The 15,609-nt window shown below is 42.1% G+C and overlaps 1 protein-coding gene across 1 annotated transcript in view; it reads left to right on the plus strand.

Annotated features, from left to right (window-relative positions):
* LOC308173880 (VPS10 domain-containing receptor SorCS3-like) overlaps positions 1 to 14,924 on the plus strand; it is a gene marked incomplete at both ends in the record, with an annotated part of 75,205 nt that extends 60,281 nt beyond the window's left edge. The window contains 11 exons of the mRNA XM_080548933.1: positions 476 to 589; positions 1,177 to 1,348; positions 2,099 to 2,285; positions 2,703 to 2,836; positions 3,494 to 3,617; positions 11,103 to 11,215; positions 11,697 to 11,828; positions 11,968 to 12,067; positions 13,182 to 13,287; positions 13,584 to 13,744; positions 14,860 to 14,924. Coding sequence (XP_080405059.1) covers positions 476 to 589; positions 1,177 to 1,348; positions 2,099 to 2,285; positions 2,703 to 2,836; positions 3,494 to 3,617; positions 11,103 to 11,215; positions 11,697 to 11,828; positions 11,968 to 12,067; positions 13,182 to 13,287; positions 13,584 to 13,744; positions 14,860 to 14,924 — 1,408 coding nt within the window. The remainder of the gene's footprint in view (positions 1 to 475; positions 590 to 1,176; positions 1,349 to 2,098; positions 2,286 to 2,702; positions 2,837 to 3,493; positions 3,618 to 11,102; positions 11,216 to 11,696; positions 11,829 to 11,967; positions 12,068 to 13,181; positions 13,288 to 13,583; positions 13,745 to 14,859) is intronic.
* Positions 14,925 to 15,609: the final 685 nt, after the last annotated feature.

Consider the following 15,609-nt stretch of genomic DNA (forward strand, 5'->3'; position numbering starts at 1 on the left):
GGCACTGGTTACCAATAACTAATTTCATAATCCTCAGCAGTATGTTTCAATTGAATTGATTTGAATAACTGATGTACTTAGCAACCTTCCCCAATCACAGATATAATCATCATAAATATCACTTTGTTCAACTTTACACCTCTTTATTCCTGGAATAATGTATCCAAGTTTGTTAGAGAGCCCCTGTGCATGCATTCAAAGAATCAAATTATAGTGTGCAAATTGTGGATGTGAGTAAGACGCTGTGCTCATTTACATAATGTCCGATGATGTATTATCAACCAATTAATAAGTAATGAATCACCAAATGGATTCTAAATGTCTTTTATCATGCTGTCTGAAATTCAGTTTGATCCTACTTGTCTGACAATCGTGTTTAATGATCTTAAAGCAAGAACATACAGAAGTAACTCAACTATCGGCCAACAACATTATGTTGGTGGGATGTAATTGTTTTTCAACTTGTATTTGACAGTGATTACGGCTATGAACGACAAATGAATGGAAGGTGTTCCCCTTCCTTTTGGTTTAACCCTAACTCTGCAACAAAAACCTGTAGCACCAGCCAGACCTTTTTTAACAGCACAGGGTAAGTACATTTACATTTTGGGCATTTAGCAGACACCTTATTCCAAAGCGACTTACAATCAATCACATTTTGACTAAGTAAGTGAATCATCAATCAACCAGTCGTAGCAGGAAGAGTAATCTAGCTCAGGCCAGCGGCCATTGGCAGTCGTCGTGCTAGAAGAAGCTTCAAAGACAATGGTTTAAACGCAGCACCCAACACACATACCTATAACACAATTAATTAAACTAAATTCAGTTTGACTTACTTCAGGCTAGAAAAAAAGAGGTGTCCACTCACTCAGTCCAGAATGTTTTGTTTGCCATATACTGTAAATAGTTTTGACTGAGTAGAGCCCCTTGCTATCAAATTAGCAGCTCACACTTCCAAGCATTTAAAGCCAATATTACCCATGTTTCTTTTCCCTTATTCAACCTATAGTATCTTTCCTGCACAGAGATTGTCTAGTATGTCTAGTCCATATTCAAGACCATGTTCGTTGGAGAATATCCAATGAAAATGCTCTTTAATCCAGGAGCAGGCGTAATCTGAGTCCGAGAAAACACCCCTTCATGCAACCATTATGTTTTGAATTGTGTACTTGGTAGATACAGAAAGGTGTTGTCCAATAACTGCAAGGAGGGCGGTAAGGATGTGTATTCACCCAGAAAACAGCAGTGTCGTCCCAGACCTCCTCGAGGCCTCCGATTGGCTACCAGTCACGGAGAACTCAGCGCCACTGTTCGAAGCAACGTTACCTTCCTAGTGCGTCTGGACGATGTAAGTGTGTCATTAGCAGTATTATTTCATCCTGAGCCTGAGTAGTTCTTGTCTTCTCTATTTTTCTGTCTCTCTTCTTCTGTCAGCCCCATCATTCATGGTTGAAATATTCCTGAAATGTCTCATTTAAATTCTCATCCTAAGCATTTTTTTTTGGTTTACTTTTCATTTACCTTCTGTCTGTATCCCCCCCAACATTCTCATTTAGAATATTCAGAAATTCCAAATCAAAAGTCTTAAGGCCAATGCACACGGCGTGCGATTTTGTCGCACGACAACATTCGATTCTCAATTCACACCGATGAATGAATGAATGTGAATGGAGAATCGAATGTTGTCGTGCGACAATATCGCATCGCACGCCGTGTGCATTGTCTCATTGGGTCTCATTCAAAACAATGGAATCGAATTCGGCGGTGCGACAAAATCGCACGCCGTGTGCATTGGCCTTTATTCCCAAGCTCCTAGATAGCACAACCAAACCGTCTTAAGGGCTCTGCACACAGCGTGCGATTTCTGTTGCGCGTCAACGTTCCATAATTTCCATTGTTGTTATGAATGGAATCGAATTTTCGCCGTGCGGGGCCGTGTGCATTACGATGCGATGTTCTCATAGACTTCCATTCAAACTTCAAAATGGAACGTTGACGCGCAACAGAAATCGCACGCTGTGTGCAGAGCCCTTTAGAGCTAGGTGTCATAAAATAAACTGTCTCTTGACCAATGCTGTGTCTGACTTCCTGTATGTAGGGAGACTCACTGAGGACGAATATCCAGCTGGACTTCGGGGATGGCATTACAGTCACTTACTCCAACCTTAGCCGGACCGATGATGGCATCAAACATAGATACAAAACAGCTGGGATTTACCGAGTGACAGCACATGCTCAAAACAGCCAGGGATTTGACAGCAGCTTCATGTTCTTACACATCACCAGTATGTTGATTGGAAATACTGCCTCTCTTGCACTCAAAAGGGACAGAAAAAGCTTTTAATTTGTTTTGTATCTTCACTTCGATCTCATACAGTTTTAGACATTTTCCTGCCAAACCATGTTAGTTACAGTGAATATTGGGAATTGGGCCACTGAAACACTGTTTCACTCTTGTGAATTGATAAAGGACATAAAAGAAATCATAGTACTAAACATTGCATAATGGACATACTAATCTGTCAATGTCAATCTTCTTTGGTGGAATGTTAAGTGCATGTATATGTTGCAAGCACAGATCTTCCTTTGTGTTTCTTATTGGATATTCATTCCTTTGGGTTTCTTCTATTTTTCTTAGTGGATAACTTGGTTTGTGGCTGTGTGTGTGTGTGTGTGTGTGTGTGTGTGTGTGTGTGTTTCAGGTCCAGTGGAGCGTGTATATCTCTCAGCTCCTATTGTTGCCATCAGGAAGATGGAGGCCAATCTAACCGCTGTGGTTTGGCCCAGCCACTCCAGAACACTTACCTTCTTTTGGTGGTTTGAGAACAGCTCAGAGGTGAGAAATCCCTTCAAACCAAACGCTCCAATCCACACAACCTACAGTACAAACCAACGCTCCAATCCACACAACCTACAGCACAAAACTCAAACCTCCCACAGTTATGTTCCTTCCCTGTCTTGCTTACTGAAAACATGTAAGGTGTTTCTCAAAGATCTTTAGAGATATTGTGGCACTAGATAATAATAATAATAATAATAATAATAATAATAATAATAATAATAATAATTCATTACATTTATATAGTGCTTTTCCGAGGCTCAAAGACGCTGACAATATGGGAGAAACGGAAAACACAGAAACAACAAGCAACAGATAACATGGGCACATGGAAGACAGAGTTAGCGAACGGGGAGGGGGGGGGGTGGTAGGGACAGGGGAGATGGTAAGGGGTAGGGGAGGCTGTATGCATGTCAGGGGGAGAGGGGGGATGGCAGGGTTAGGGGAGATGGGTAGGGGTAGGGGAGGTGCACAGATGCCTCTGGGTCTGTGTGAGTGCTATTACCTTTGCCAGGTCAGGGACCTCTTTAATATCAATCTGGATTTCATCTGGCATGCCATGATTGCTTTTGAACTTAATATCCTGTACAGTAGAAAGTACCATACAGTAGATGCAGTATCAGTGCTTTCTTTCTTTGTTCATGTGAAATACAGCCAGTAATAACCTTGGAGGGAAGCATCTCGTACACGTTTCTGATGGAGGGGATGAACAAGGTTACCGTCCAAGTGTCTTCTGGGAGTACAGTGCTCCAAGATACGAAAGTCATAACTGTCAAAGGTGAGTGGAAATGGGTCACTTCTTCAAATGTTCTTATTGGTATTTTATTAATAGACCTATATAAGACCTATATAAGACCCTGCGACATACCAGCGTCATGTCCAGGGGGTGTACTTGTACATCAAGCCGGCTCACGCTACGGAAACAGGAGATAGTCTCCTGCCCTAAGGACACACATCATAAGATCAGTCTCTAAGCCTACGATACACTCCCTCCTTCATCACTACAGGAAACAATGAAATTGATTGAATCGTTCTCAAGAATTTCAGAATACTCAGTTAACTGGAATAAGTCCCATATACTCCCACTACACAGCAACAGCTGGGATGTGGCAGCCTACACACCACCTATTAGTTGGGGGCCTTAGGGCTATATGAGGCTATGTTCGTGCAAATTTGTGCAAAAGCACCAAATTTGGCCCAGATGTAGCTCAGAGTTATGCTCTAATGATTTAGCCAGGGCGCCCGAGCCAACGACCACCGGGGTCGCCATGGCGGCCAAATCATATGTCCGCCCGCCGAAAAAGGTTTTGGCTATAACTTTTGAACCAAACGAACTAGAAATGCAAACATGTTGTCTATTTTATGTTTTTTGACTATTAGAAACACACTGGAATGCTTATATTTATGATTGGGTGTGTCTGGACCCCTAGTTTGCATATTTCCAAGATGGCAACTACCCGAAAGTGAGTTTTATCATATAGTTGGGGGCCTTAGGGCTATATGAGGCTATGTTCGTGCAAATGTGTGCAAAAGCACCAAATTTGGCCCAGATGTAGCTGTACTATCCCATTATGCACAGGTCACAACACATATTTGGGTATTAAGGTTTCCCCCAGGCTGTCAGATCTCTTAGGGCTCAACTTCCCCCCACTACGCAAAACAATAAATGACGACCTCCAGCGTTGGATGAACCTGCCATTATCCATTATAGGCAGAATACCCACCATTAAAATGACAATACTTCCCAAAATAAATACATTTACATTTTTGGCATTTAGCAGACGCCTTATTCCAAAGCGACTTACAATCGATACATTTGACTAAGCAAGTGAATCATCAATTCACCAGTTCTAGCAGGAAGAGTAATCTAGCTCAGGCCAGGGGCCATTGGCAGTCGTCGTGATAGAAGAAAACATGTTTGTTTTTTACACTGGAGAGACAGTAGAAGGGGGGCACTGAAGAGACAGTACAAGGGGGGCAATAGAAGTCTTAGGAGGCATAGTATAGGGGGAAAGCAGGTGTCTCAGTAGACACAGTGCTGGGGGGTAGTGATGTCTCAGGAGGAGCAGTTAAGGTGTAGCCTGAAGAGATGGGTCTTCAGTCTCTGACGGAAGATGGGTAGTGACTCTGCAGTTCTTACAGCTGTGGGCAGCTCATTCCACCAGCGGGGAGTCAGTGTAGTGAAGAGATGTGGTGGGTAGTGGTGGTCTAGTGGATAGTGAGTTGGACTTGGGATCGGAAGGTTGTGAGTTCAAATCCCGCCTGAAGCCACACCACTACTAGTGTGCCCTTGGGTAAGGCACTTAGCCCTCAGTTACTCCAGGGGGAATGTCCCTGTAATTCGTAATTGTAAGTCGCTTTGGATAAAAGCGTCTGCTAAATGGCAAAATTATTATAATTAATTAAAATTATGTGACCGGGCAGCGCGACTGCCGTGTTGGCGTAGAGGTGGAGGGACCAGTCGTCCAGTAGAGGTGGAGGAGCGCACGGGCTGAAGTTTGGGGGGTGACCATTGCCTGTAGGTATGCAGCCGCTGTCCCTTTTGCTGCCTGGTAGGCAAGCACCTGGGTCTTGAATCTGAGCCAGTGAAGGGTTCGAAGGAGGGTAGTGACATGATAACATTTGGGGAGGTTAAACACCAGACGGGCAGCAGCATTCTGGATGAGCTACAGAGGTCTGATGGTGGGGAGCCCAGCCAGGAGTGCGTTGCAGTAGTCATGGCGGGAGATGACCAGTGACTGGGTCAAGAGTTGCGCTGCTTCTCTGGTGAGGAATGGTCGTATCCTTCTGATGTCGTAAAGGGAGAATCTGCAGGAGCGTGCTGTCGCTGCGATGTTCTCTGCACAGGATAGGCGGTTATCCAGGATCACTCCAAGGTTCTTGGCTGTCTGGGAGGGGGTTACAGTAGAGTTTTCCACTGTGATTGAGAAGTCTTGGAGAGGGCAGGCTTTCCCAGGGATGAAGAGTAGCTCAGTCTTGTTAAGGTTGAGCTTGAGATGGTGGGCTGACAGCCATGTAGAGACATGGAGAGACACGTGTTGCCACCTGTAGGTCAGAGGGGGGGAGGACAGGAAGAGCTAGCAGGTGTACTCACTCAGTCGAAATGTCTGACACTTAGTCACTAGGCAGTGGCTTTCATAGCTGCAGAGGTGTCCCAGACTCCTCCCTATGCAAATTGAGGGCTATCAGGCTTCAAACCCAGTTGGTTTCAGTTGAAAACCAGTTTGCAGGCTAATAGTTGTACCCCAAAACTAATACTTACTCAGAATAGTGTCGTGGATATAATTGATTCTTAATAGATTTAGTAGAACTTACAAAGCACAAATAGTACTTTGTGCTATGGACAGGGCCCATAACTAAACGATTTGTATAATATGATTGGTTCCCAAGAATAGTGACCTCATGACCAAGGACAGGTCTATAAATATGAGTCGCACCCATCGTTGGGGGCTTCCTACTTGCTTCTTGCTTTGGGCTATTGCTTCTTGCTTATTGGTCTGCTCATTTCTCTCTGCACTCATGTAACTTGGCTTAATAAAAGGCCTCTTTGGAGACAATTGATCTAAGCTCTTTGTGCTTTGTAAGTTCTACTAAATCTATTAAGAATCAATTATATCCACGACAATAGCTAACACAAACCACCAGTAACACAAGGTAAAGCTAGAATTAAATCACTTACTAGGCTGTATGATAGATTCAATAGATTCAATTCACTTAGTCCAAATGTAAATGATCTATTCTCAATGATTCCGACTCAACCCACCCCCACCTGGTTCAAATCTCTAGACTCAATCACTTAAAAATAATTCTACTGGAAAAACGAGACACCAAGAATTAAACTAACCACTTTACAAAAAGCCATAACACAAGGTGGCCTGGGAGCTCCACATTTCTACCGTTACTCTCAAAATCAATACTCTCAAATCAGCTCTAATATATACTCAAATGGATTCACCCAAACACATCAGATAGCACATGGATAGATATAGAGCAGACAGTTTGTAAAGACATTCAGATTTCAGACATACCATTCCTTAGCCAGACAACTAAACAGCGTTCCTGTTTCAAAACATTAACAATAGCAGCAACTCTGACAGCCTGGTGGAAATTCCACAAAATCACGAATGCCATCTTTGTACCATCCAAATGTACTCCCATCTGGAATAACCCTGATTTCACAATTAACAAAAAAACACTTAACTTCTGCAACATGGATCGAAAAAGACATGACACATCTTCAACATATCTTTCATAATAACATAATAACATCTTCACCATATCTTTCATAATAACATGGTCTCATTCCCCCACCTGGTCCAGAAGTTTGGAATCAGGAGTAAAACATTTCTTGGAATATCTACAACTCAAATCATCCATCCAAACAAAATGTAACATTACATCCACTAACCGAGACCTCCCTATCGCAATTTCAGAGTTAATTAACATCCAAACAATATATAGAATGATATCTCAATCTGATAAAACACTATCCTTACCATGAATAAAATGGGAATTAGATCTATATATCACTTCTGATGCCGACTTCTGGAATAAAATATGAAAAAACATTTAGTTTATGCATTACTCATACAGTATAAGGTCCACAGAATTCACTATACTGGCCAAACATTTTTTTAAATGGGATTCGCATCAGGAACCTTTCCAAACTGCACACAAAATAACATTGATAACCAGTGGCGGACTCAGGCTGTTTGAAGGGCAGGGGCGAAAAGAAAAAAAGGGCATCTACTGCACAACATGGGACCCCATCAGTGCACATGGTCAAGTTTAGACCATTGGAAGGGCTGCCAATAGGGCACATCCTCTAATTTTGCCACTCAAAAGGGCACTTTAGTGTGAAGTTTTTCAACTGTGGGGCACATGGTCAAGTTTAGACCATTGGAGGGGCACCAATAGGGCACGTCCTCTCATTTTCGCCACTCAAAAGGGCATTTTTGCCACTCAAAAGGGCACTTAAGAGAGACGTTTTTCAACCGTGGGGGCACGGCAGACTCCCCCCCTGAGTCCGCCAGTGTTGATAACTATGTTCACGCCACCTGGCACTACACACCAATCAAACAATTTTGGAATGACAAAATATACTAAATCATCATCATCATCATTATCCCTCTTCCTAGGCTGCCACATTCCTCTATTCCCCTCCCTATACTAGGAGACATATCAACAATCAACCTAAACAAAGAAAACTATAGATTACTCCTTGTGGCCCTAACTGTCGCCAAAAAAACTATCCTCATGAACTGGAAATCAAGGAACACCATACATACTACACATTGGAAAAACGTGCTCATAGATTACATCTCTCTGGAAAATTCATCCACCCCAATCAAAAACATCCCAACGGATCCACACTCCACCTGGTCGTCTTTCATTAATTATGCTTAATTATATTAATTATAATTATGAATTATAAAAACAACTCCGTTGTCCTTTTTGCCTGACAGCCAACCATAAACCATAAACTTTAACTTTAACACACACACACACACACACACACACACACTCACACACACACACACACACACACACACACACACACACACACACACACACACACACACTTATCCCTTTGCTTTGGCCATGTTTCTTTAATTAAATGTTTATACTAAGGGTTGTTGCTCCATTTTTTAAATTATTATTATTATTATTATTATTATTATCATCATTATTATAATGTTCTTCTTTGAAAACTGTATTAGTCCTTGCTGTAATAGTGTAATAATATAATAATTATATAATAGTGATGTATTAATGCAATAACGACATCAAACTATGGCGATGGGGGGTGGGTGGCGACCCTTGCCTGGCCCTCGGGCGGCATGGCCGGGGCTCCGGTGGGGGCGGGTGGGAGGCCGGGGTTGGAATCTCTCCTAAAACAGGTCCAAGGCAGGAGAGGGCACGGAATGTGCAGTGGGCCAGCACAGCAGCGCCCTAAATCATTGAGAGCTCTGCGCCTGGTCGCGGCTTGAGGCTAGCTCTCTCTTGAGGCTAGCTCTCTCTGGGATGCATGTGCCCATGTCACTGCACCCGCACCTCCTCTGGTCGATGGGGACCGCCTGTCCTGGGGGGAGGAGAGGAGTTAGGGGGAATAGCGCGATCGTCCCTGCGCTACGTCCTCCTGGTGATGCTCCTCAACGGCAGGTGGCTAGTGACTGAATGCTTTGGAAGAAGCAGCATGTGCTGGTCCACGGCCCTTCCTGGTCCAGCTGAGGGGGTGGAGCAACGACCCGGGCAGCTGTCCAAAGCGGACTCAGCCAAAAAATAAGGACCCGGTGAAGGACTCAGCCAAAAAAGAAGGAAGGAGGATAAGGGAGGGTCCCTATTCCTCCTTCCTTCTTTTTTGGCTGAGTCCTTCACCAGCTCGCTCTACCTGTCTGCCTGTCTCCTGCTGGGGCTCCGGTTTTGTTGCTGGCAGGGGGCTTCTCAGGGGGGCTTCTCACTCTTCTCACTCGTCTCTCTGGTGTCCCGGTCTTGCCTCATTCCTCATTGCCGTATAGGTGTAATATCAAGTAGTATAATAGTCAATGTTGTGTTGTATTGTGTTGTTATTGTATTATATTATTAGATATGATATTATAATATGATACTGTCATATCTATTATCACTATTACACCAACACCATCTTTAAAAAAATAATATATATATACAGTATTTTGTGTTTTTATTTTCAAGTCGATTATTATTATTATTATTTATTTTTGTATTATTCTATACTTCTACGCCACATGTGCCACACTCCTCCCGTCACACACCAACCTAAGATCCCCACTCCGACTTTTATATCAACACACACATCACCATAACTTCCTTTTTATTGTCTGTATATCTGTTCATTATGTTAATCTTGTTTGTCTTCTATGTCACTATTTGTCTTTGGAAATGCATTTTCACTAATAAAAAAAACATAAGAAGCCCCAGGACTGTCGTTACTAACTGATTAACCCTATTGAGGCCTGGAGACGTCAGACATTTGTTGATGTTTAGTGTAACAGTGGAATCATTGAATTACATATAGTACCAGTCAAAAGTTTGGACACGCTTTCCCATTCAATCGAATGGGGGATGTGTATCCAAACTTCTGACTGGTACTGTAGATCAATACCATGCACCAAATTATGCACAGGATGTGTTTTGTTAGGACTTATAAATCATTAGAAAACCACTTTTAGAATTGTTAAAAGCTACATAGGCCTACTGAGTATAACATATTGACTGATGTATTTCAACCCACTGTCAAATGTAGTGTGCATTACAGATTGAGGGCAACTTAACTCTTTAATGCCAGCACTCCCCCATGCTGCACATTTTTGACAGAGGGCGGAAACTCTTTGGTGACGTTTTTGCGATCACCAGGGAAATGGATGTGAAGAAGTTGTCCATTTCTGCCTCTGTAGCCCTATCATAACTGTAAGGTTTCGATGGACAAAAATGAACACAGTAACAGTTTTTTCATGAACTTGCCAGACAAACACACACACACACACACACACACACACACACATACACACAGGAGAACAAAATAATTCCTCATCCATTATCCACATCATTACACACTTACGGTATTGTTATCACCATCAATTTGCCTTTCGACATACAACCCTGCGACATACCAGCGTCATGTCCATGGGTACTTGGTACATCAAGCCGCCTCACACTATGGAAACAGGCGATAGGCTCCTGCCCCCTAAGAGAGATCAGGCTTGAGAATCATCAGTACTTACATCGACATACGGGTGTGATGTGAAGGGTTTTGGTCTTTTTTCGGAGGCTGTGTGTGTGCCGGCACATGTAACACATTGCGGTTTAAATGGGTAAGCCATTTATAACTGTAAGGTCCGTTTTTAATCACCATGATGAGGGTAAAGCCACAGTACGGCTAGTGCATAGACCATTTTGGGCAGATGTTAATCGCTCCTCAGGATGTGACTTGTGTTGGTTATATTTTCTTTCAAAAAGGTGTGGTGGTCATGAAAATGGTTCCAGATGTTTTTCTATGTGTGATTTTTTTCAATTGTAACAGCACTGACATGTTACAAACTGATATTTAGTTAAGTAAAAGAGGGGGGGCATGGGTTTCACAACAAATGTATTTTATTATAGTGTCACATCACACCCATGGACCTCCTTTGGGATGACTAGTGTTAAGAGATCAAGAGATCATTTCAAGTTTGAAAACGAACAACTGAAATCCAAACGAAGGACTCATAAATGGCGTCTTATCTTCCTACATTTTGTTTTTCAGAGTTCTTCAAATCACTGCTCTTGTCGTTCTCCCCTACTCTTGACGAGCACAACCCTGACATCCCAGAGTGGCAGGATGACGTGGGGCGCGTGGTGAGGACAGTTCTGGCACAGGTACAGGAAGTCTATCACAAGAAACAGGAAGTGGGTCCCTCTGGAACCTAGTGTGTCATTACAGGCCTGGGGGCTATCACATCAGTTGGTTCTGATGGCCATTATTATTTCATGACAAGAAACATTCCAAGGATGGTATGCAATGCAGGATGTAAGATGTGGTATGTTGTTTATCCTGTGTAATCCTGTTTACTGGATACTAAGGAACAAACCAAATGTCATGTTATTCTATATATCTTTAGGTGTATTTTCAGCCATTTTGTCTTTCTTGGAAAATGATGACCGATTTGCACTAAATGGTTAAATGACATGTGGCCAGACGCGGTTCGAACTGCCAATCTGCCAACCGTGCGGTCATTAGACGCCGGCTCTACCGCCCGCGCCACAGCCGCCCCTGTGGCCCACTTTGACTTACAAAGTCAAAATACTGTGTATATGTTTTGTCCCAGAGGATTGTGTTATTGTAACACTTTTCTTTCAGGTGTCTGGGTTTCCAGAGGAGCAGCTGTTGGTGTCTGTGTTTCCTGGTGTACCAACAGAAGCAGAACTCTTCATCCTGCCTGAACCACACTTGTTTGAACACAGGGAAAAGATGGAAGAGGCCTTAGTGAGTGTAAGGACATTTTTGCTTTGAACAGATTCATTGCATCACCAAATTTCAAGGGCATTCATTTCAGTTTGTTTTCTTGTGCAAATATACTATAGCCTACGGTATGTTGGGTCTTGTAACATGTTTATATTCCTTATAACAGATATCAGATGTTCTTGTAAACGACCTGAACCAAGGCTTGATCCAGTTCGAGTTGAAAGCTAACATTCAAATCCTTGTTTACATCACACAGCGAACTTTGGGTAAGTCACAAGTACAAGTTTTCTCCTTGGCTCTCTTGTCAAACGTCAGTATGAAGTGCTATAGGCATCAAATGCATTTAATTCAGACATGTATATGGACCTAAGACCTTTATATTGGCCTTATTGGGAATTCGGATTGGGAATCAATTCACAATCAAGTCATGTGTTAGTTGTGTGGACATGTATGAACATGTATACATTGTAGTTCTTCATGTACTCCTCCTTGATTTACCATCTCGCTTTGTCAATGTCATTGTATCAAGATGCCTCTCTTGACTTACCTTGCTAGTAATGAGGTAAAATGGGAGTATTTCTAGCACTGATAATGATTCAATCAATGATGTGATTACCGATGAATATCGTTGCTATGTACCTTGGAAATTGGATGGGTCTTTTGTGATATTAGCATATCACAAAAAACGTGTCGATCAACCCCACATGTCTTTAACCTTTTCATCCACCCGACAGATCTGTCTTCATTTGTGTCTGCATGGAAAGGTCCCGGCTGCCTTTAAAACATTGTGGAAAGGTCAAAGCGTAGAGGAGAAGAGAAGGATTGGTGGGGGGGGGGGGGCAATGCATATTCTGAATAATACACTTCAGTTCAGGACTTAGTCGTGACTAAGAACAGCACACTCAAAATAATTATACGGTGTGATCCACAGGACCTCATAAATGTTATGTTTTAAGTCATATTCAAATGGAAAAATCTATGACGGAGATGGTCCCCTCTGAACGGCTGTAGGAGATGGTCCCCTCTGAACAGCTGTAGGAGATGGTCCCCTCTGAACAGCTGTAGGAGATGGTCCCCTCTGAACGGCTGTAGAGGAGATGGTCCCCTCTGAACGGCTGTAGAGGAGATGGTCCCCTCTGAACAGCTGTAGAGATGGTCCCCTCTGAACAGCTGTAGAGATGGTCCCCTCTGAACGGCTGTAGGTTCAGCACCTAACTGTAGGTGTTCAATGTGATAGAAAACATTGCAAGCTTATGTAGAATTGCTGAAATGTGAGGTTTATGTGTGTGTCTGTGTGTGTGTGTATGTGTGTGTGTGTGTGTGTGTGTGTGTGTATGTGTGTGTGGGGGGTGGGGGGTGTATGTGTGTGTATTTCCCCAGCACCCCTGGTTGACTCCAGCCCTATTCACAGTGGCTCAGCTATGCTAATGTTGCTATCTGTGGTGTTCGTTGGTTTAACGGCATTCTTCATCTACAAGTTCAAAAGGTACGTTTCACATAATTCAGGATAGCATTATTCCCAAGTGAGAGTTGCCAAATGACGAGGCATATACCGCATCCACAATGTGCCTGGCAAAACCTATTGATGCTAAATATTGTACCATAAGTACTGTGAACCTTCGTTGACGTGACACATCTTTATTTTGGTCTTTTAAAAAGACTAGAAAATGATTAATGAAATGAGACACATAGTATAGTTTACTACAAGTTAGTTTGTCACAGCTTTAAGATAAAGTGACTGTATTCGGGTATTCAGTGTTGTCTTGTCTCTGGTTTTGTCAGGAAAATCCCATGGCTCCGTGTGGAGACGGATGACAACCATGAGAAGGAGCCAGAGGTGATTGGCACGGTCGGTAAGAACGACACCATGTCCAAGGTGAAGCTGAGCGAGTTCCCCTCTCAGAAGGAACTGATGGAGAACGATCTGGAGGCTAGGAGCAGAGGTAAGCTATCCTATGTTCTGGGATGATCATATTGCTAGTAAGCTACGTTGATCCACACTGGAATACTGTAGCATTGTGTCTAAACTTTCAATTACATTTGAGTCATTTAGCAGTGTTTATAAATGTATCCAAAGCGACTTACAATAAGTACATTAGTGAATGTGCATCAACTATACATCAGTCATTGTAAGTACAACCTCTGATAAGAACAAGTACCATCAGGCAGTTGCAGTGCTGATTTTTATTTAGATTTTTCAGTGCCAGAGATTTTATTATAAACATTTTTAGAACACGTTTGGGTTAGGATTAGGTTTGATACAGTACGTATAGAAACCCAGTGATAGAAGGTTTACATATCACTGTCATAAGAATGACAGACATACAGTAACACTATTCACCCTATGATATTCCCTTTTTTTTAACTTCTGATTGACACAATGCATGTAGTCTATCATATTACTATCTTATACTGTAACAGTGTACAGTACACAATAAACCAATATACAGTAACGTACTGCGTCAACCTACTGTGTCTTAGCAAACCCAAGTGCAAGGCACTGTAGGCTTCATTAAGTGACCATGAAGCATATTGATTTACTTATTGTGGAGGAAAACCACCTGGGCTAAGCAGGGGGACAGTTGATTGTGTTGACAAAAGCAATGCATTTCACTAGTCAGCACTTTTGCCACTTGCCAGTCTCTCAACAGGTCCCACCTCCATTGATTTATTATTTTGTTGCCTGCTCAGTGTTTATTCAGAACGGCCAGAGCAACACAGGAGCACTTTGGTTCATACCTTAAAATGAATGTGCCACCTGTTGCTTCAAGTATGCCAGCATTCCCATGATCACTGGGCTGCCAACAGTGTTTCTAATGCAGACAGTTATTAGGGAGCACTCAAAGCCAGACAAACGCAGAAACTAGCGCATTTAACATAAACCATTTTAATTGACACCAACTGTGGCAATATTGCTTAAGTCATAAAATTATGTTTTTGCCTAAATATCATATTATTTTTAGATTTGGCTCAGTTTATTCTGTTTTTCTCAGAACTTACGTCGTTATTTGAAGAAGGTGACATTATGTTGTTATGTATTTGTACATTCCATCAGCAGGGGGGATTGGACGAAGTGTGGAGAGAGTGATCACGAGAGAATTCCCAAACTGTACAAATGTCTAAGAAATGTCGTCCTGAGTAAGGCTGTGGTGTTTCACTTGTGATGATTTTAATGACATTATTTAAATTTGATGCTGATAACTGCAACCAAGTCATGTTTGTATCGCATATACTAAATATGTATTTCACAATTATTAAGAAACCTATCTATAGCAGGAATCAACGGTGTAAATAAATTGTTTGAATATTTGGAGAATGCAGAATGCAACCGCTGTGGTTGATTTATATCGGATACAGGCATATGAACATTGTTCAAACATTGCTTTCTTTTGTGCCAGATAACAGTTACTAAGGATGATTTTAACTCAACATGCTTATCTCTCAGATGTCCACTTCATACAGTAATAGTAACAGCTGGTACTATTGCACAAATGATGAATGTAAGAAGAAGTGATATGTTGATAAAAAAAAGTAACAGGTAGTAGTAATCTAGAAGGGCTTTAAGGCGTACTGTAAAAAGGTGTACTGTACAGTTTGAGTGATGAAAATGTATATTCCTACATTATATTTGTGTTGGGCATATCTAGTGACAATTTAACTTTCACAATTGTGTTCACCTTTTTCAAAACTCACCAGTTAACATCAGAAACATGTAAGATACTATGATGGGTATGAAAATCAGTCAGTCAAGCTTACGAAACATATTAATGAAAGCATTTATTACAAATTGTGTCTGATAGTCTTGTTG

This window comes from Nansenia antarctica, assembly GCF_963989245.1.
Source record: "Nansenia antarctica genome assembly, chromosome: 19".
Classification (NCBI taxonomy): Eukaryota; Metazoa; Chordata; class Actinopteri; order Argentiniformes; family Microstomatidae; genus Nansenia; species Nansenia antarctica.